Genomic DNA, 21888 nt, shown 5'->3' on the forward strand with positions numbered 1-21888 from the left:
TTCTTTAGTCTGATTTCTTTGTGGTAACAGCCATGAATTTGGGTTTATAGGTCTCTAGAATTATCCAAAAGGATTTATTTCTTCTAAATCATTTGTTTGCTGTCATTTTTTTTTTTTTCTAAGCTTGCTGATGAGACTGTTTTTAATTCTAGTTGGCAATGTTTTCCTTTGCTTTCCGTAAGTTTAGCGAAGTACCTAGCTTACCACTGAATTCCTTTAAAATCTGAAAGTTCTTATGCACACTGAGCCAGAGCTCTTGTACAGCTTCCCCTATTGAATGTTTTTTTCCCCACGCTACTGGTACCTTCTGTGAGATTCAGCTCATATCCTTGCTTTGAGTTACAGCCTCTGTGTGCTGAGAGGAGGATTAATACATTTGGATGCTCAGGGAAGAACTTGGGTCTTGCTACCTTCTTGTGTGCTGGGTGCTCGGGACTGCCTTTCAATTGTTGCTTGGCAGAGCAGCTTAAAATAGGTACAACCTTAAGGGGAGAGATTGCTGGGTGGTTTGTGGAATGAGTTGTGAAGTAGCCTTTCACTGCAGGAGTCATAGCTGGAACTGAGACAGGACGAGGAAGGATAAACAGATCCTGCAAAACATGCTCTGATCGGTTTGTTCCAAATTATAGTGGATCACTGCATGGCCCAGTGATCTGTACTGGTGTTGCAAAAGCCAAATGGAAGGTGCTTAAAGTACACCCTAATTCATCAGTGAGAGGGGAAAAGGAAAGGATTAGAAAATAAAGCCCTTACTTGGTGACTTCATTGTATTAATTTATTGTCAATTGTTAAAGTACGTTTATTAACATTGGTGTCTGAAGTCCAAGAATCCATAATTAGATCTCTTTTATTCATTTGTGCCTTCTGTATGATTATTTTTTAGTATTTGTTTTGCTTATTATTCAACTAAAAAGTGTTTTCTATGACTGAGAGCCTGTTTTTATTTTTTTTTAAATTTTATTATTATTATTATTATTTTGTCTTTTTCTTGTTTTCTAGGAAGCTTGCATTCATCTCCATCCTGCTTTTTTGGCAAGTGTAGTGGCTGGCCAAGAAGACAGTGCAAAAGATGCTAACTGATAACCATACCTACGTTTGAGAGAGAGATTCTACAGGTATGCTTCTTGTTTTACACACTGCTTTTGTCTAAAAGTGATCAGGGATGAAACTTAGGGTATTACAATAAATATAAATTCTAGAAAATAAGATTCTGTAATCACAATGGATTGTTTTGACAAAAGTTTGATTGAGACTGCAGTGACTTTAAGAGTGACAGCCTGAGGTCTAACAAAGAATCATAGCTCTGACTGAAAATGGACTTTGACGTTCTTTCTGCAAATTACAGTGGAGATCAACTCCAAGTAGTGAAAAGAACAGAACGACCATCTTTACTTTTGAGTACACTTTGTGAAGGTACAAAATCTTAATTATCTCACTCTGGCAGGTTGCCTATTCCAGTATGCACCATTTCCTGTAAATTCAGTACAAGGCTGAAGTGTGTTTTATTAAGTGAACTATAAAACTACCCCATGCTGAATGAACATAATGTGGTTTTGTGCTGTAATGGAAGATGAGGCTTTTCGCTAACCAAGTTCTTTTTATTCCTTCCTCTTCTCCCGGACTGACTCCATTTATACATAAAGTTGGAGTTAGCCGAACAGTTTATTGAGGCAATACTTGGTTGCATACAAGCCAGTCAAGCTGAAACTGCAGTTTGCTTGTCTCCTGGCAGAAGGGATTTCTCTGAAAGTACAGTTCACTTTACATCTAAGTAATGATTATCGTGCTGTCTCCCTTTCATTATGCCATTGTTCTTAGGAGCCAGAGGTTTTGTAAGTTATAAGAAAAAGATGTTGCCAAGGGTGTGGGTGGAGAAAGGTGTTGACGTGATTTCAATGGGTTTAGATTCCAGCTTTAAAACAGAGGGGTAATAAACCAGACAGAGAATAGGCTTTCCTAGGCTGCCCCTAAAATTAATGCAATTGTGAGTTTGATGTTGTAATTTTTTTTTTTTAATTAAACAATTGTTTAATATAACTTTTAAGAAAAGGCATTTTCCTGTACAGAGAATAAATCTGGCCTGTTACTTTTTGCTTTTTCTACTGGCCATTGTTTCTAATGAAACTCTTCTTAATTTAGTGGAAAATGGGAAACTCAGAAAGCCAATACAGTCTTCAGGGATCAAAAAATCATGCTGCTGCTTCAACTGGTTCCAAGCAGAAGCCTTGCTCTCTAAAAATTCGCAGCATTCATGCTAAAGATGAAAAGTCTTGCTCCTTGCATGGATGGGGACATACCAATAGTGGCTCAAACTACAAGTCGAGATCTCTTGCTAGAAGCTGCCTTTCGCACTTCAAAAGTAGTCAGCCTTATTCAGCTAGACTCAGTGACACTGTGGTGAAAGCCTCTAAAAGTAACGTCCTTGTCAAACACAGGGCACACACCTCAGGGGACTACTGTCCAGGAAATAATGCAGTGTTTTTGCCTGATAATGGTTTCCACTATATTGGCCTTCAAGCTGGAAGTAATCATGCTGTTCCCCGGGATTGCAATGGGCACGTTTTAAAATGCTATGGAAAGAATGAGAGTCTTGCATCAACCTCCCCATCAGAGGACAGGAGGAGTCCAAAAGTGCTCATTAAAACACTGGGGAAGCTGGATGGTTGCTTGAGAGTTGAATTCCACAACAGTAGCAACAGCAAAGTACCGACTGAGGAGTCCAGTGGGCCAGTCCAGCTGCTGAGGTATTCACCTGCCTTGGAATCTAAATCAAATAACCTGCTTGATGTCAGGAGGAACTCCAGTGCAGACTGTTCTTCAAACCATCGTCTGTCACCTACTGATTCAAGGCTTCGATCTAGTAAGGGAAGCTCCCTAAGCTCCGAGTCTTCATGGTATGACTCTCTCTGGGGAAATGCTGGGGATATCAATGAGTTGGATGGTCCATATTTGACAAGGAGCACTCCGGATACAAGCATTCATGCCAGTTTCCCAGCAAGCGACAAGAAGTCCTTCAATCAAAGTTCATCTCTGTCTTCACTTCGAGATCTCTATAGGGATACAAATTTGGAAAGCACTCCTCCACCTGGGATCAGGCTGTCTGATGAGTATATCGACACTCATGGTAGCCTAAGCAACCGTGTATCATTTGCCTCAGACATTGATGTTCCCTCCAGAGTAGAGCAGGGAAGTCCTGCTCACTATTCCTCTTACACACTCCCGTGTAGAAAGTCCAAGCCCCTTACTGAGGATGCATCCAAGAAGGACACGTTAAAAAGCCGCATGAGGCGCATCAGTGATTGGACAGGAAGTCTCTCAAGGAAGAAAAGGAAGTTGCAGGTATGTACAAACAGTCCTGAGCCTAAGTGTCTGGCAGTTGGTTTGTAGATTTGTATCATGTTTGTCTTTCTAACAGAATAATGAATTACCAGTTTCTTTTGATAATTCATGGAATTCTGTGAAATTTTCCAACCTAGAAGTTATGTATAGGTGTTGGCAACAAGAAAAAAAAGCAACAACACAAGAAACAAAGCATTTCTGTGCAAAAATATTCCCTTCCTATTTTGTCACCCTCTTAGCTGTCTTGAATCTCTGAGCCCTAATACCTCAGTGAATAAGCTTTTGTATCCACTGTGTTATTTATGAAATAACTTTGAATTTTTAAGCCTTCTTTTTGTTTCAAATATGAAAATATAACCTAGCATACATTATTTAAAAACCATGGAAGGAGCAGTGGAAGTAAACGTGAAAAGCAGCATGTTAAAAATACCTCTGCAAACACTCTCTGTTTGCATTATATGCTTCATCACTGACTTTGATTTCACCATCGGTGTATCTGTAGCTAGGCAAGCAGCTGCAGACCTCTGGCCAGAGCCACTGGCTCTGTATCTCCCTTCCATTAATCTTTTACATGGGGTGCCCTCCTCCTTCACGTGCGTGAGCTTAGCTTGCCAGATGGAGGAGCTTGAGTTGCCATCTGGCCTGACAGCAGTTAGTTTTGTGAAGAAGGAGATGGGAGGAGGGCAAGAGGGAGGGAAAGGATGTTTCCTTTTGAAGAATTTAAAACTAATCCCATTAATAGGAATGTAGGATTCCTGTGGTTGGGAACGAAATTCTTGTCTCCAGTCATATGTCCCCGAGTCAGCTCTTTAAATGCCAGACTGTACCTGGCATTTGAAGTGAGTTCAAACATTGAGTTGGAAGGGCAGAAACTTTTTTTTTTTTTTTTAATAGTTTTAATTTTCCCTAATGTCTGTCATATAGGAGCAGTCATTGTGCTTCTCTACGTAAATCTGTTTTACGTAGATCTGCTCTGTTTTATCAATATTGATTGGGTTGCTGGCTGCTTTAGAAGTGTGAAGAGAGTAAGAGGAACCCTTAATTCTGCAACTTTGCCAACAGTTAAGATCATATGATGCTCTTTCTTTCATAGGTAAGGGCTAGAGAACTGGGAAGATGAAAATGACGGCCGTGTATTTGAGTCAGTGTTTTCTGAGTTGATGCTTATGTATTTTATCAGATTTTGTCTTTTCACCTTCTAACTCAGCTGTGAAAGAGAAGGCAGAAAAAAAATGGAATCAATAAAGTGGGCCCCAATGCTTTCTGCCAGGATTCTTTGCTGATTTTGACATCTGCAGCTATTCTGGATTTTATAGCCTGGCTTTACATATGATCTCTGCATCCCAGACCTTTGCCATGGATTACTTAGTTATGACATTTTCAGAATGGTATTTGTGATTCAGGATTCATAGCTGCCTTGAATTCACTGTGCAGTGAGCTTACTTTAGGCGCAGCAAAGAAAATCTGCTTGTGAGATTGCGTCAAACTCAGATTTGATTCTGATAGGTGGAAGTTGGCTCCAGTTCTGTAAACGATGATTTCTTAGAAAAAGGCATAGGAAATAGTTAGTCATTGATTTTTATCAGATGAGTATCCAACTGCAGGCAAGAAAAAAAGCAGGCAGCAAGTGCTTTGTGGTTTTCCCTCCTCGTGAGGTTTGGTCCGCTTCTTTCTGCTTCGCATGTTTTGAATAACCTGCAATCTCTTCAAGGGGCTGCTGTGTTGTATGGTGATGACTGCACTCACCAGCTCCTTTGACTCAAAAGGGCAAAAGCACTGTGCATGATTCTGCTGGCAGCTAGTTAGTCCTAGTCAGTAGGACTGTTCATCATCGTGATTACAGCCTCTCTGCTTTGCTCTGAACGTTGTGTCCCTTCCTCATTACATTGATGTGAGTCACTTAGACTGAGCACAAGTGAAAGCTGGAATATATCCTTACTGGTACGCCAGAGCACTGGTTGGGTGGGTGGGCCCTCCAGCTGGCCAAGCCTCCTGCAGCATGAGGGCTCAAGGCCAGAAAGGACAATGAAGGCAGTTGGGACCAGTCTCCTGCTGTTGGAAGGGCAGCGGAGTATAACTTCTTTCATAACTGAACCAATTTCAGCTGAGAATCTTGTAGGCTTTTAGCCCACTTGAAGACCACTTCTAAACCCTCTTACTCAGATGCTTGGAACTTGTCATCTAATTTGCAGACTAAATATAGTCTCAGCCAGTCTGTTTCTGATGCCAGTATTGTGCATTATGTTAATTATCCTTCTCTGTTATTTTATCTGTTACAATTTAATTAAAGGGAGAAACTGTATCTCCTCTTGGCCTACCTTTTCTAGGCTGTGCAGTCTTTCTTTGGTCCCCTGTCTTAAGATAGGAAGTCTGTTTCCTTTTTGTTTTGGCACCCTTTCTCTGCACCTGTTTTAAATAATTCGTAACCAGATTCAGATATAGGATATTCCAGATGAGCCCTTGGCTGTGTCCTGTCCGGTGAGGTGGATGCTTCCTTATTGGCTTGATCTGATATTTGATCTGATACATCCTGGAACTGAGTTTACTGAGTTTGCCTTTCTAATCATCATCTCATGTCAAAGACTTGCTGTTCTGTGCCATTGCCCAGATTTCTTTGCAGGATGACATCCTGATCCACTGCTTTTGTACATCACTGGTGCTGTACTGCTTGACACGTCCTCACTGATTTAATCCTTTCTGGAACAGCACTGGAAAGATGCTGTATCATGATGCATTTTAAGAGCATCATAGGTGTGTGTCGAGCATGTGGAGTGCATGGACAGGACCTAGGCAGACCTACTGAAGTCAGTTCTTTCTAATGACAGTGGTGTAAGGACTTCCCATGTGTCTGTATGATGATCCCTTTCTCTAGAAAGGGATTATGCTGTATGAAGTCGGAAAAAAAAACACCAGAAACTTCTGTGCAGATAGGTTTTTTTGCATGAAGTAAGCAGTATATTCAGAGGAATAATTTCTGAAATGCACTGGCTTTTATAAGCCAGAGCAGGAAGCTTGGTTAAGAGAGAATTTAAAAGAGTTTAAAAGAAAAGTGCACTAAGGTAAACTCTTTATTTGGCTTGAAAGCAGGTATTAGGTCCCACTTTTGGCTTGGGTCTTAATGCATTTAACAGCCTGCATTACTTCCTGCCTTGTTCCTTACAGCTAATTATTACATGCGTCACTTTGTCTAATTAGTATCTTAGATATCCGCTTTATCTTTTGCTTTATCTGCAATTAATCCAGGATATATCTCAGACATTAAGAGATCTGCTTGAATGCAGCTGCACAGATACAGTGGGAATTTTCTATCGTCAGAAACAACAGAGGGAAAAAGAGCAGGATAAGCACCATGAGCAGCAGTGACCAGATACTGCCACAGTGACAGCTTCCCTGGGGACCAGCAGAGACTGAGTGATGCTGCCAGTGCTGCTCATTTTCAGCAAATACAAGTGACATTGTCATGGCAAAATGTGTACAATTCCAGTGTTTCATTCATCATACATCCTTTCTGAGAAAACTTCACGTGTGCTTGGTGGCTGTTGGTGGTTAGGTTGTTTCCTTCTCTTTCCTCAGTGTGTGTTGTTCCAGTAATAGCCCTTCATAGAAATCATCTTCTTATATGTGCTTCTCTCTTGGCTTTTCAAATTAGTGATTTAGGACTAAAAGAAATAGATATGCTTCATAAAGTGTATGCTAATGTTTTTTAGCAGACAGTTTCTGGAGAATAAATAGTCAACTAAAACATAGAATTTTTGCACACACATTCAGTAACAGTCATTAAAAAGTAGGAGGAGAAAGCTTCCCGTTCCCACGGAACGACACATGGCTGGTGCAGTTGTGTGATCCATCTTCTACAGTTGTTCTGTGGGCATAAACACATTACAGATGTGATTCCACCCCCCCCTCAACCATCTCTCAGCTTGCCTGTGGAAAATTGTTTACAGTCACTGATGCCTTGGATTTATTCATCTGTTCTCATGGGCCCCAGTGAAAATGGGTACATATCTTGTCAAGCTGTATATGTAGGAAAATGCATATCCTTTTATTTAATTTCAGGGCTTTTCCTGCAGGCACATTTGGAAAAACTTGATGTTCATTGAGCTTCATTCTCCACTCTGAGAACACTGATGAAAGGTTTGAGAGAAGTGCTGCCTTGCTGTGAGAATTCGAGCCTTGTGGGTGGGCAGGGTGATCTGAAAAGCCAGGCTTGAAGCTAAATATGCTGTTAAAGGTCATAGTTTTCAGCTTTTGGGATGCCATCAGCAGCAGTGTTCTGCAGACTGAGAAGTAGCTTGCCTTGTGACATTTGCACCTGGTTGTGGGCTCACCAAGGCTCCCAGTTGCATGTGGAGGACGTTCTACCATCAAAACACAGCATTGCTTGTTTGAGAGCTTCAAGTGGAAAGGAAAAAAATAAAAAGTTGCTTTCAAAACTTATGCTGAAAGCAGACTGTGGAAGACCAAGGGTTATTTACTTGACCTGTGTGCAAATAAATGCAAGTATAAAAGTAGTCTGAACTTAAAAGTATAATAGCTTTACTTTTACAGAGAATAAATAGCTTCGCATCTTTGATTTTTGTAGCCATCTTTTCTTTTGTTTTCATTCATACATTTCAAGCAACAGTCTCAAATTTTCTCTACAGCAAAAGGCAGCAAAATTTTTGGGCTGTGTCCTCTCAAATCTTAAAACCAATTTTAAATACCATCAGTAATGTAAGATGGAAGCATAACAGTTGTCTTCCTGCGATGCAGTGTGCCTCTCCTTTGCACCTGGGAGAGGTGAGAGTGGGTAGCTTGTTACTGGGGAAGGCCTGAGACAGGCAAGGTCCAAGCTGCCAGCATGATCCCACTTGGATAGGTAGGAGCAGGAGCTGGACATGCATTAGTGGTCATATTGCAAGGCACAAGATGTCATCAAGCTCAAGTATTTTAAATTAGATTGGCCAGCCTCTCAGTGCAGGGACAAAGTAATGCAGTGCAATTAGGGGAAAGACCTGTGGGTGCTTGATGAGATAGTCAAGCTCCCTTGGGGTTTCCAGCAAGATAGAAAATACACACCTCTGGATTCTTGCCAGTCAGCAAGCCTTCCTGCCTGTTTTTTTTTTTTTTTTTTTTTTTTTTAACTGTATATTAGATTAGATTTTTATCAATCAGTGCTACAAGGTTTAAAATATTTCAAACTTTTGACTTTTTTTTTTTGTGTGTGTGTGTGTGTGTTGGTTATGCACATTTTGTATGACAGAGAAAACAGAGATAAAATTGGTCCTGATATGCTTGAAGGTAAAGATAGCTGCCTTGCATTAGCAGCGTCACCAGTGCATGGAAAGCCCTGTAATAAAGCAGTGTACAGTGATGTTATTCCTGCTTGCACTCAGACTTACTGGTGACTTACTTCTTATTTCCTGTAATATGCAGGAACCCAAATGTAAAGATGGGAGTGAATACTTTGACAGCAGAATGGACAACTTCAGCACAGACACACTGGCACCATCACAGCAATCTACTTTGTTGTGGTCACCCAGCTCCAGTCACATCCTGTCCCAGAGAAGCGAGTCCACCAATGCAGTCAGCAATGATGCCCTGAGGCAGAACATTTATGAAAACTTCATGCGGGAGCTGGAGATGAGCAGGACAAATCTGGAGAACACTGAGACCTCATCAGAAACAGAGGACTCCAGCAGCGAGTCCCTCAGCTCCTTGGAGCAACTGGATTTGTTGTATGAGAAGGAGCAAGGAGTGGTGCGCAAAGCAGGGTGGCTGTTCTTCAAACCACTGGTGACCCTGCAGAAAGAGAAGAAACTGGAGCTGGTCACACGGCGAAAGTGGAAGCAGTACTGGGTAACGCTCAAAGGTAAACTGCCATTTTTCCCCTCTGGCTTTGCAGCACTGATTATTTCCATTGTGTCTGCACAGCTTTTCACACATGATGGTTCTTATTAGCAATTCCTGTAACTTAACACAGTCTACTCTCACACTTGAAGTGAAGAATGTGTCAAACCAGCCCGCCAAATCAAGGTGGTGCTCATGTATTGCGCGTGCACTTGCATTTCTTACCATAGCGGGAATTGTTTCATCTGACTTCCTAGTTCTTGTATTTACACATAATTGGGGTTTTAGAAGATGCTTCGGGATGTTTGGAGGTCAAAGACTAAATTGAACCAAAAGTGGTAAAGCTACAGAAGTTACATCTCCATATCAGGGGAAGTCAAAATTTAAGGATTAAAAGATCCCTGATGTCTGATTCTCTGGCACAGGCACACTGTTTCCTTGAATCTGTTATAAAGTTTACTTTAAGTTGAGGTAATTTAAGGTAAAAACAGTTGGCTTGTTGCCAGGTGGCAAGGTAACTAAGAGGTCAGTGCCTTCGTGCTGAGGCATTTACATGGAGAAGCATTTACATTCAGAAGCAGTAGCAGCAGTGGGGGGGAAGACTGCAGTGCCCAAAGCTCAGCATGGGATGCTTGCTTCTGTGGCTGCAGCCACTTCTAGGGCTCCTCAGTTTCCCTTCCTTCTGCAGATGGCCTTTCACATGGCCTGCTCTGTATTACTGAGCAATTTTGCTTGCCCTTCCCATCTCCCCCCTCTTCCCTTGCTGTGGGAAGGCAATCCACTTAACAGAGGCTGCTGTTGTGTGATTACTGTGTTTAGCCCTGCACTAGCAGCATGTGTTGATAGCTCAGAGTAATGGAGCAGGTAGGTGTGCCGCAAGAAGCATATGGGTGTCAGGAAGTGTGAGAAGGAAAATAACATGTATTGTGGGGAGGAAAAGGAATTTACTGGGTGAGTTCATAGGCTTATTTTTTCATTCTTTCTTTTTTTTTTTTTTTTTTTTTTTTTTTCCCCAATTGTATCCAAAGAATTTGACTTTCAGTAGATGTAGTGCTAAGTTAATGAGTAAGGAAATGATCAAACTTAATAATTTCCTAGCATGTCTGAGACTGCAGGAGAGAAAATAACAACTTTCCCACAGGTTGCCCTTTTCAAAATTCTGCATGGGTGTAGACTGAAGAAAAATGAACATCAAATAGCAAGTGTGGAGAATGTTACCCTTGATAGTACTGATTGAAGGAAGCAAACTTGCAAGAATGTAGCAATTCTGCCTTATAATTCAGAGACCTGTTATCAAAGGATCAAAATGTAGGCAGTCTTAACAGTTTAAACTACTTATACTGATCATCAGGTAGCATGATTCATGCTTACAAGCAGTATATACAAAAGAAAAAACAATATCTGAATGCCACCCTTTTATTGTATGTTTGTGTTATGGAGGGCAAATGAGTTTTATCTGCCTCTTCTGAAATTCTAGCAGTTTCTTAACAAATATGTCAAATGCAGAAACTGTAATGCATGTGTACTAGTTGTCTGTACATTTTCAGGACAATGAAGCTATAGTGCTCTGGGAAGGAAGTCAGGTGTTTTTTGTTTGTTTATTTGCTATGCAGTTGGCTTACTGGTTTCCTTGAACAAGTCACGTCCTTCTTGCTACCTGTATTTATCCAGCCATATCAAGGAAACAATAAAATTATTTGGAAAAAGCTTTATTAGCTTCTAATGTTATGAGAAGTATTCAATATAATGCTTTCTTAAGATGAGTGATATGGCTGCATTCACGGTGAAGAATCTACTCTGCTTTGCTAACAGTTTTAAATATACATTTCTAATTTCCTTGATCCTTGATTTCCTTTGTTGTCCTGTAGAGAGCTCTGGTGCCAAAATAAACTTGCCTGTCTAGATATAAAGGTGTAGTTCTGTTTTCATAAGATGCTGCATCAAGATCAAGTCTCTTGCTTTAGCTTTCCCCAATGCAGGACTTTGAATAAATCTATATTTAATTTGTTCTTGAAATTTAAGTAGCCAAGATATTTTAAAATGTGACTTAAAATAGCCATATATGCAAATGGAGAACAGTGTGTTTCTTTGCACTCTGGTGAGATGTGTTAAATTATAAATATGCAGAAAGCTTATAACCATTTGTTACATGCCAGACTTCAAAGTCGACGTGTCCTGAGACCTTTGCTTCACTTTCAGGGCCACCATGACCTGTGCTTGAATAATAACATGAGGATCTCTCTTTCCCATCTGTCTTGTCTAATTAATTTATTTTAATGAGGGAAATTGCTTTCCAACTGCACTTCCCTTTCAGCTCACATTTTGGTGAAAATACTTTAACTATAATCAGTCCCAGTGGGTCTTTCAGAGTTCATGAAACCAGCTAATGCTTCACCCCAAGATATATCTTGGGTGCTATACACCTTAACAACCATGCATGCTCTTCAGCTATTACTTACTTGCTTGATTTTGTACATGTAAACTTCCACTGTAAAAGGCAACATATCTTTAGTTACCTTTCTGATAATTTGTAGGGGAAATGTGGAAGTTTTAAATAGAACTAATTTGTACTTTCCTGAAATACAAAAGTGGAAGTTGTTGTACAGTGTTGCTGCTGATGAATGCAAGAGGAAACTTTGGTTTGTTGGTTTTGTTTGTTCTGTCATGGTGGAACTACTAAAGAAGTGGTTATATCTGATTTGCAGTGTAACAAACCGTATCCTATTCCTACTGCAGAAATGTCCAGCTGTCTCTATCTTAAAGGAGAGCAAGTATGAGTGGGTAAGGAGGAAAGGATAGGACCAACTCTATAAGATTCCCTCCTATCTTGAGTATACTGTTAGATGAACTGAGCAGCAACAGGAAAAAGAAGCATTAAAGTAGTGCACAGGAATTGCTATTTATTGAATGTGTTCCTTTTAAAACCTTGCGGTTGTCAACTGATTTGCTCAGTAACGTGTGATTTCCTTTTATTGTGTAACTGCTGTACATTCAGTGGCACTGGAGAATGTGATGAGGTTCATCTGACTTTTTATTATCATATAAAATATCTAGATTTGGGCCATGAGAGAAAGAGTGGACTCTGTCTTGCAGCTTCTCAAAATCAGTGTGCTCCACAAACCCTAGCAGGCAAATCATTTTCCTTAATCAGGCAGTAGTATCTCCAAAACCAAGGATTTTAGTTCTGATTTCAGATCTAACTGTTGAGTAATCTTTACCTCAAAATCACGTGAATTTGGTTGATGTGTTTGGGATTTTTAGTACGATGTTAAGTGTACTAAAGTTAGAGAAATGTCAAAACAGGGTTTTATGTCTAGTTGCAGCTATTTAAAAAAAAAAAAAAAGTATAAAGAAAACATTTCTATTTTGGAGGTTTTGCAACATTCCCTTTATACGTACTACCTAGGTATATATATGTGTAAATTTAGGTGCTGCCTTGTGTTGTGTTGTCTCTTTGATTTGAAGGAAAAACGACAAGAAAAAGCAGACCAAAGAGATAACAATGGTGTAGCCCTAACAAACTTAATCCTTGCACCGGCTGAGTTTCAAGTTCTCCGCTGAATGTGTATAGGGGCTAAACCAGTAATATATTCATGGATTTCTGGTCCCTAGGGGACCATTGTGATCATTTAGTCTGAGTCAATACATAATGTGGCTGTAAGTCTTTAAATTAATTCCTGAGTGAATTGAAGCATATCTTTTAGAAAAGGATCTCCTTGCTGAAAATTCCACCAGCAGCCTCAGAGTTTTCTAACTGTTTAGGCAATTTTCCAATTATATTTATAGCATCTCTTCTTATTTCTTCCAGGTTAAACATGCAACCATAGTCTAGTATTAATTAGTTTTCTAATTGTAAAAAAAAACAAACAAAAACAACACACCATCAACTCCTCTATTATTTCACAGGAATGAAAGTGAAGTGCATTTACTTCTTTTCTCTAGATGCACAAATGGGTTAAGAAATTCTTCAGAAACCCAAGATAATTTTATACAGGATTATTTTAGTAACGTACCTCAGACTGTGGCTGCTTGGGCAGGTAAATCGACACATCTCAGAGGACAGTGAGATGTAATACAGGGCAGCAATGAATGGCTGGCAAGGAGCACAAGAGCAGCAGGCAGCTCTTATGCCAGCTCCACTGCCAAAGGCAGTGTAGTCATACTTGTGGGTACTGGGACCAAGGCTGCTCTTCTTTCCTCCAGAAATAATTTCTCTATTTGCATTCATGACTGTCAAGAATGAAATTTGTTTTCTGTTTGTACATCTCACATCTTACATTTTCCTCTACCCATGAGAATGCTTTACGCTGTTTTAAATTATCCTGATACTGTTCATCATCTAACTTGACAGTTTTCAGGTAGATTGAAGAAAGTCCACTTTAAATTTGAGATGTTTATTCACTTTGCTTATTTTTTGGAAGACCAGTGTTTCTGCAAATCTTTTGTCTGCAACTACGAAGGTTGTTGAGAGAGAGCCGATTCTCTTAAATAATAACTGAGCAGATGAGCTGATTGAACTAAGCAGGAATTTTTCTACAGGCTTAAATATTTTAATAGGCTGAGATTACTGAGCTATCCTCTTCATTTTGTTTGTTTATTTTTTTTAAGTCCTGAATATTTGTTGTATCTCTATTGGATGTCTGTTCTAAATTTACATTGGTAAATTCAATATTAACTTTTCCTATTTCCCAGTTTTGAGGATCCTGCTCATTTTTCTAACTCTAAAGAGGGGAACTAATACTCTCTGTCATTGGGAATTTTAATTCACAGAAGCATTAATCTAAGAGAACTTGAATGGGAGATCCAGAGCTTAATTTTCTCTTCACATTTCTTGTCCCTTTGAACCCCAAAGGTTGTACTCTGCTGTTCTATGAGACCTATGGAAGGAATTCAGTGGAGCAGAGTAGCTTGCCTCGATATGCCCTGTTTGCTGAAGACAGTATAGTCCAGTCTGTTCCAGAGCATCCCAAGAAAGAAAACGTGTTCTGTCTCAGCAATTCTTTTGGAGATGTCTACCTATTTCAGGTAACAGAATGCATACATAACTTTTTAACTATTTCCATTGTATATGGTGTCTTTGATTATGTACTTACATGTATGTAATTATGTATACGTATGCATGCAATCTCATTATGTCTGTGACTTAAAAATAATACTACAGTTACATTATTACAATATACTGTTATGGTATTGATGTAAGTGTGATACAACATCAAGTGTATGATATTACACCAGTTGACTCAGTCAGTTACAGTTCAGAAATAAAGAGAACACAGAGCACAAACATACAAGACAATTCTGGTTCTTGATCATTACGGGCTTCCAGAAAATCAGGCGTCTTAGCAAATGTTTTCACATTTGTCAGCATTGTGCCTTTATAGAATGATGGACACAGCCCTGAATCCGCTGGCCTCAGAGGAAGTCTCAGTTGAGTGAAGCATTCAAAAAGACAGTTAAAAATAGTTCTTGGCTGCTTAACTGCAGCACTGGAAATATTAATAAAGAACAGTAATGTGTGGAACTGCCTGCATAAAAACATGTCGATTCATAGGCACGCTTGTAAACATCTCTGGAGACACTTTGTGCAGATGTATTCTCTTTACCTTGCTAGGCTTTGCTATAATAATTTGGCATTTTTAAAGTAAGCAAACACCTCTCCTCACACCTTACTTTTAAAATCATCCCTGTTGCTATGTTACCTCCGCAAGAGATTTATTTTTGAAATCTGTCGGCTTTCACCTTATTTAATTGGAGGACTAAATAAAGAATGCAAGTCACATCTTGCCCACAGCTCATGGGCTCTGTTGTGCTCCCAGAGCCCTCAGACCTAGAAGGTCTAAGAAAGAGAAGCTGGAGGTTGGGTACAAATCATGATTATGGAAAAAGCTCCTTTGTTTGCATAGTCTTAGAACTTTACTTGAGAAGTTTTGGGAGCAAATGCTTCAGGTCTCAGGGAACCTATCAAACAATTTGTGTCCTAGAGTTGCAGATTCATTTTGTTTCTTTTCTTTTTCCTGGTTGTAATTTTGCACTGTTGGTTTGTTCCACAGGCGACAAGTCAGACAGATTTGGAAAACTGGGTTACTGCCATACATTCAGCCTGTGCTTCCCTCTTTGCAAAGAAGCTTGGGAAGGAGGACACAGTTCGGCTACTGAAAAATCAGACCAAGAGTCTTTTTCAGAAGATTGATATGGACAGCAAGATGAAAAAGATGGCCGAGTTGCAGCTCTCAATTGTTAGTGATCCAAAAAACAGAAAAGCGATAGAGAATCAGGTACTGAAAATAGTGTGGCTTGTTTTTGCTACAAAGTATTATTGTGGGAGAATATTTATCATAATTTCTTGCTTTTGTCTCTGAAAGCTGAAAGCAATTGTCATGGAGATAGTTGGCATGATATGGTAGTCATAATTATTGCCATGTTTCTATAGCAATCCAGAGCAGCTCAGGAAGTAGACCAGCACTCAAAGCTGATGATCAGACTGGTCTGATTTATGAACACAAAGCTATTTATTTTCTCTTCTTTAAAAATGTAATTAATTTCCACTGCTTTGTTTTGTCATACGCTTAGATGTTAATAATATCTAGCTATTATGTAGCATAACACAGGATCTGCAGTATGTTCGGTGAATAATTTATTATTGAACTGCAGGAAACATTTTAGAGTAGGTACATAGCAATACATTTCTGCACCTTAAAATGTGATGTGGTGTATGTTCTATCCAAATAAAATTGTAAGAAGGTCTAGAGCAGACAAAACCATATGCTTCAGCTGAAATTTAGACATTAAAGTCCAGGATCCTCTAGTCTTCTTAAAAAGCCACATAGGAGTTCAAAGGAGAACTAGAAGTCAAGACCATCCATCTTAGATGGAAGAGCACTTCCATGAGTACCACTGACAGACTGAAGCTATTATATGAGCTGAGTTCAAAAAGGTAAATAGGTTTGTGTGGGAATTTGTGGTGGTGTTCCTAAGCTTTTGGAGTGCTCAGATGTTTACACTTTCCATGTCATTTTATTTCATGTTCCAGAGCCTAGTGATGAGCAAGGCATCCTTTTATTGCTGTAGGTTTTGAGACATAGAAAAACACACAGATTTCTAGAGACTCTCTAGTGCTTGGCCTTATCATGTGTGACACACTGAAGAAAAATCTTTTTATACACTCACTGACTCACTAGATACTGATGCTAGTAGTTTATTTAGAGTCAGGTGAACTTTGCTAATGATGGTCTCTTCATTTCTGCTAATTAGATGTTCTGTCCTTGAACAACTGTCATTGTTTTCTGGTTCTGATCGTGGAAGGAATTGGCTGCATTTTGCTATAACTAAAATCCATCACTAGGGTTGCAGAAGATTTATTCTTGCTAATCTTCTGTCAATTTCTCAAAATGATGACTGAGGGCAAACTAGCAAGACAAAGAGTGAAATGAATTGACTGCAAAAATCCACTAGTTAGCAAACAGTAAATTCACAGTGAGCCTTTTCTTCAGTCTGAAACCCTTTGATCTCTATAAAATTTCCTCTTAAAACTGCTTTAAATTTTGTCAGCAAGATCACTTCAGAGAGAAGTCAGTAGATAACTGGGTTTCCCGATCTTTTGATTTAATGTCTCAGAGATGGGTTTCTGGGGGAAAAAAAAAAAAAACAACAAAAAAACAACTCGATATATTTAGTAAGTAAGCACTCTTGCACTCTCAATATACTTACAGAGCTAATGATTTTGGAAAAGCATTATTCCTCAGTGAAAGGTTTGTGTATGTGTTGCTCAGTTGTTTTGAACTGAAATGATTTAGTTATCTTTTGCCCACTTTCAGACACAAGAAGAGTATAAATACTTGAACTTGTATTCTCTGTGTTTGGTGGTGTTTTCAAACATGTAGGAGCTGACTGAAGTATATAATATACATCCTGTTCCAGACAACTTTACTTGGAGATAGGTTCTGGGAAGTCAAAGCAAATACTGAAATTGACTGCAGAGGGACCACTTTTGTCTCTTTTCTTCCTTTTCCTCAGAAAAGCAACTACCCAACCTCAACTTTCTAGTTTTTCTTTACACATTTATATTGATTTAAAAGGAATGCTTTTCTGCTGAAGGCTTAATAAATCACAAGGCTTTACAAGCATGCAGCATCTTCTCTTGTTTCACAGATGCCATTACCTGAAAGGCAATTACAGGAAGGATATCCAGACTTCTAAAATTGCTGTATGTACTTAAATGTATATACAGGTTTATTTTTTGTTTGCAGCAAGTGAACTGTAAAAGTTCTTTGGATGCTTCTTTTTAAATATGATGGATTTGCAGGCTAGAGTTTGATAAAACTGTGTATCACTATACACAGAAGTGCAAAAAACAGAATGAGAGGGTTGATTTTCTATATAAATGACTATTTTAGAAACTTGATGCTATCAAACTGGACAAGAAATGTCTTCAGACCTGCAGTTTAGATCAGGGATTCCCTCTGTCCAGGTTTACTGGTTCCGTAATAATAATAATGGACTTACTAGCAGCATAAGAGAAAATAGAAGCCCTTGATATAGCTATCGGTACAGTGGGCAATTTAGAAGAGATCAAAGAGAGCAGTGTGTGTACAGCAACTATTCCCAGTAGGCCTCTGGTCATATGGCTGAAAATAAGTGTGCACATACTACCTTATGGCCATGTGTATTTATATTAATATATGCTATAAATATGCTGTTTGGTGGTGCTGGTTTGTTTCCCCAGGGTGTAACACAGTAAGACAAAAAGTAACAAGTTCAAAAATCTCACAGCACTGAGCATGATTTCAAAGCCCATAGAGTCTGTCTTTATGGTAGACTGTGTAGATAGCCTGTCTATCTATGTTAACTTCCTAGTTGTTTAACATGGGAGAGGTATTCATATTTACATTTGCTGTGATAACGGAGCCTTGTCTACCTGCAACTGAATTTAGTGAAAGTGATTCATGGCATTTATTTGAAGCTCTTTTAACAAAATATTGCATGTTAATTTAAAACTGGAGCTGCCTTTGCCTGTAGAAATGTTTTTAATGGGATAGAAAATTAGCCTCACTGCGAGGGCACTGTAGCTCTGGGTGTATTTCTTTGTGCACTTTGTACACAAGTCTTTTCTATGGTGTCATTTTAGCACAGCACTGTGAATAATGGTTGCTTGAAAGCATTCTGGACTTTTTGAATTGTAATATATTGGCATAATAATGTTTTATTTTCCAAGCTATTCAGAGTTTTCTCTTATTCGTATTTTCTGTGTGCATGAGACTTATTTATCAGGGAGGTTATAAGCAGAGGTTTTACTTTCAAGCATTGAAACAATTAGGCATTAATGAGAAAAACAGATGCATACTTGAAGATGGTTTTTATGTAAGTTTTCATGTGCACCTGCAACTGCAAGTCTTCATCTATTAGCATAGCATATGGGAAACTGTTGATCACAGCCTGAACCTCTGATTAGCCACCTGAGGCAAGCAATGAGTCAGCTGCAGGAGCACAGGTGAAGGTAATTCAGCTGCGCTACCAGAAGGGGTGGAGCTTGGCTCCACCTCTCCCAGGTCTCATTTAAGGGCTGACCACCACTAAGGCAGGCTCTCTTTCTCTGGAGGTCACTCCTTTGTGGAATTTACTGTGAACCTTTGACATCAGTAAGCATTTTACATTTGTCATAGATTATTTTTCTATCACAATAACCTTTCATGAGAAACATCTGTTTAACCTCTCTTTACCTATTGACTGTGTAATTGTGTAACTGTACAATTGTATAACTGCACACATATAAAGCAAAATAAGGGGATCAGTAAGGTGGTACTTTGTTTTCTCTGAATTGTCATTAAATAAGTTAGTATGTTTCCTTCTTTTCCTTTGGTGATCTTTTGCCTTTTGCTTCATAACTTCATTACGTTTTTTTGGTTTTTTTTTGTTTTTTTTTTTTTTTTTAAATATATTTGACTATTTCTCTTTCCTCTCATAAACATGTATAGGAAGACAATTTGTATAGTTTTAAGAATTTTACTCTCCGGGCTCCTTTCAGAAGACCAAATAGCAGATCTGTATTTTTCTATTAAGCATTTTATGAAGTATTGTCCAACGTTAGGTGAAAACTCATAGTAACAAACCTGAAATAGAATGTTTCCAGGGATCTTTAATAACACTTGCCGGTTTCTCCACATAGAAATTCTAATTTATTTATAATATCCAGTGATTTTTCCTTCTTTCACACTCTTCTAAACTAAAAAAAAAAAAAAAAAAAAAAAGTTATCTAAATTTGTTAAATCTTCAGTTTGGATGGTCTTTTAACTGGCTAGAGTTCAGCTTTGCTTTCTGAGTGATTCGGTTCGGTTTCTTAGGTATTAATATTCAGTGTTGTGTGAACTGCCCCTATGTTAGTAGTAAAATCCTTTGCATTTGGTAGTCACTAAGGAATGAAGAGAATAAGCAGCCAGGGAAGTAAAGGAGGTTCATCTCCACTCTCTTCACTGCTGTAATTGCTGTTTTGCAGATGTATGAAATTCCGTCTTTATTCATTATTTTATATTAAATCTTCCTGAAACAAACTACTAGCAAATGTAGAATTGCATAGCAGTGGTTGTGAGATTAAGCTGTTGCAGGGGTGTGTGCAGGAAGGGCTATCTGCTGTTTTGTGGGGAGGGGCAGCTGGATTCGATGGCTTTCTGAATTTCATCCCTGGCTATAGACATGTATATTTTGCTCTGAAAGACTGGATTTACAAAAGCTTATAAAAAGACACAACTCACAAAAGTGCAGAGAAAATGGATATATATATATACATATATATATGTAGGTTGCCCTGCACGTAATGCCTCCTATTTATTTCCATGGAAACTACCGTAGATACAAAGAGCATAGTAGCACTATTTGATAGAGCACATTATCAGCTACATAACAATAATTTTCATCATAGGCACCACCATTAGATCTGCATTTTCACTAGTGGTGACCCAGAGCCTACACTTTGTGCTTGTAAACGTCTGTACCAGCCACGGTGACCCACTGTTGCCACGGCTGAAATGCACCACCCACTGCCTGTCTGTACTCACATCCACTGTTTGCTGATGAATGTCAGCGGGTGCCATGTTTTCCACATGGAGGAATTCAGTGACACAGCTTTGCTTCATCTGCGCTTCCATGTTAGATGCTATTTTGTCAGACTGCCCCTTTGCTGCTCTTTAGGAAGAAATGACAATAAAAAGTCTTTTTTCTGTCCCAAGATACTGAGTGACTCATTTGACCAGATGGGTGCAATATGTATTGTGTCTGAGAACTGGGGACTGGAATGCTAAGAGTTTGACATTGTTTGTAATGTGGTTAAAAAGCTGATCATATAAAAGAGCGGCAGAAGATTCATTTAAATTCAGAGTTCCTTACATCAGCTTGCAGAGACATTTCAATCTAGACAGAAGATGTTGTGTAGGGGAAAATTCTGAATTTCTTATTGCTGTAGAAAGTTGTGTCATGAGGAGCTGATGTTTCTGTATGGTGTAAGATCTGTTTCTAAATCAAATCCATTTTAAAGACCTAATCACTTCTCTTTGTGAATCTTTTGTGTTACCTTACAAGTGCAAAGTGGAAAAATTCTATTTTGTTATTAGGAGAGCTTCAGGAGTCTTCTTCCTTCCCTCTTTTCTCTCGTTACTTGAAGTATTCTTACACTGAGTTGGTATGGTGCTTCTGGCACTGCTTTCAGCTAATTCCGTGCTAGTTTTGATTTTATTACATTGAGCTCTTTTACTTTGTAGCAAATAAGTATTTGAAAAAAAGATGTTTTTTCCTCCCATTTCCAAAGGATGCTGTTAGCACTGCATGATAGGATGGGCGAGGATCCAGTGCCTGTCTCTAAGTTCCTCTACCAGCACAGACTTTGCTGGGCCTTGTCTTTCACAGACAGCAGCCCTGAGGCATGCTTGGGTGGAGGTTCTGTTAGATGCATTACCTACAGCGACGGCTGTATAGCAGATAAGACTTGTCCTTCCCTACTAACTTTTTATAATCTCCTAAGCAGTACTCAGTGGGCCCCCATCTCACATTCTGAAAACCCCTGTTCTGTGTGATTTACTCTAAACATATTTACTTCCTGGCTTTCCCAAGGTCCCAATTCAGTATTTACCCAAGAACCAGCCTAGCAGGGATACTGAACATGAAGAAATTCACCTTCTAGCACCTTCCTTCAACTCATCTGTTTGCATAATTCATAGTGTAATGAATTTACAACTGTCTCTTAGTGCCTTAATAGATTTTTCACTTAATTTGGGAGAGAATTTTCTGTTTATGATCTGAAAAAAGATCATTACTGCTAAATTACTGCCAAAAGTACCACACTGTGTGTTAACCATTAAGGTCTCTGTCATGGTAGTCCTTTTACTTAGCACTGCTAGCATAATTAGTCTTGTCTCTGAATCAGGCTTCCTAGCCCTAATTTGTCCTGGTGACCCAAACTAAATCATTTATGTCCCTAACTCTTTGGGCTTCTTGTGTCTTGCTCCTTTATAACTCTGCTATATTTTCCTTCTCTCTATTTTACAGAGATCCTATTGGTCTGAAATAGGTTTATTTGGATGGTCTCTACTTGTCGTTCTCCCATTCTATCTCATGCTGCCACAAAACCCAGTTATGCATGCCTCACAATTGCTTGTACTGAGAATGGCAGCTTGCCTTTTGCCTCACCTCCTTTAATGGTTTTCCTAGAAATTCACTAGAGGTGTTTGAAGTGTG

General features: G+C 39.1%; 1 protein-coding gene across 2 annotated transcripts in view; it reads left to right on the forward strand.

Moving 5' to 3' along the window:
* Positions 1–1000: 1000 nt before the first annotated feature.
* TIAM2 (TIAM Rac1 associated GEF 2) overlaps positions 1001–21888 on the forward strand; it is an 85214-nt gene continuing 64326 nt past the window's right edge. For both annotated transcript variants that reach the window (XM_015858245.1, XM_015858246.1), the window contains exons 1-5: positions 1001–1115; positions 2140–3339; positions 8755–9190; positions 14021–14193; positions 15219–15443. In XM_015858245.1, coding sequence (XP_015713731.1) covers positions 2146–3339; positions 8755–9190; positions 14021–14193; positions 15219–15443 — 2028 coding nt within the window. In that variant the 5' untranslated portion in view covers positions 1001–1115; positions 2140–2145. The remainder of the gene's footprint in view (positions 1116–2139; positions 3340–8754; positions 9191–14020; positions 14194–15218; positions 15444–21888) is intronic.

This window comes from Coturnix japonica, chromosome 3 (assembly GCF_001577835.2).
Source record: "Coturnix japonica isolate 7356 chromosome 3, Coturnix japonica 2.1, whole genome shotgun sequence".
NCBI classification, from domain to species: Eukaryota; Metazoa; Chordata; class Aves; order Galliformes; family Phasianidae; genus Coturnix; species Coturnix japonica.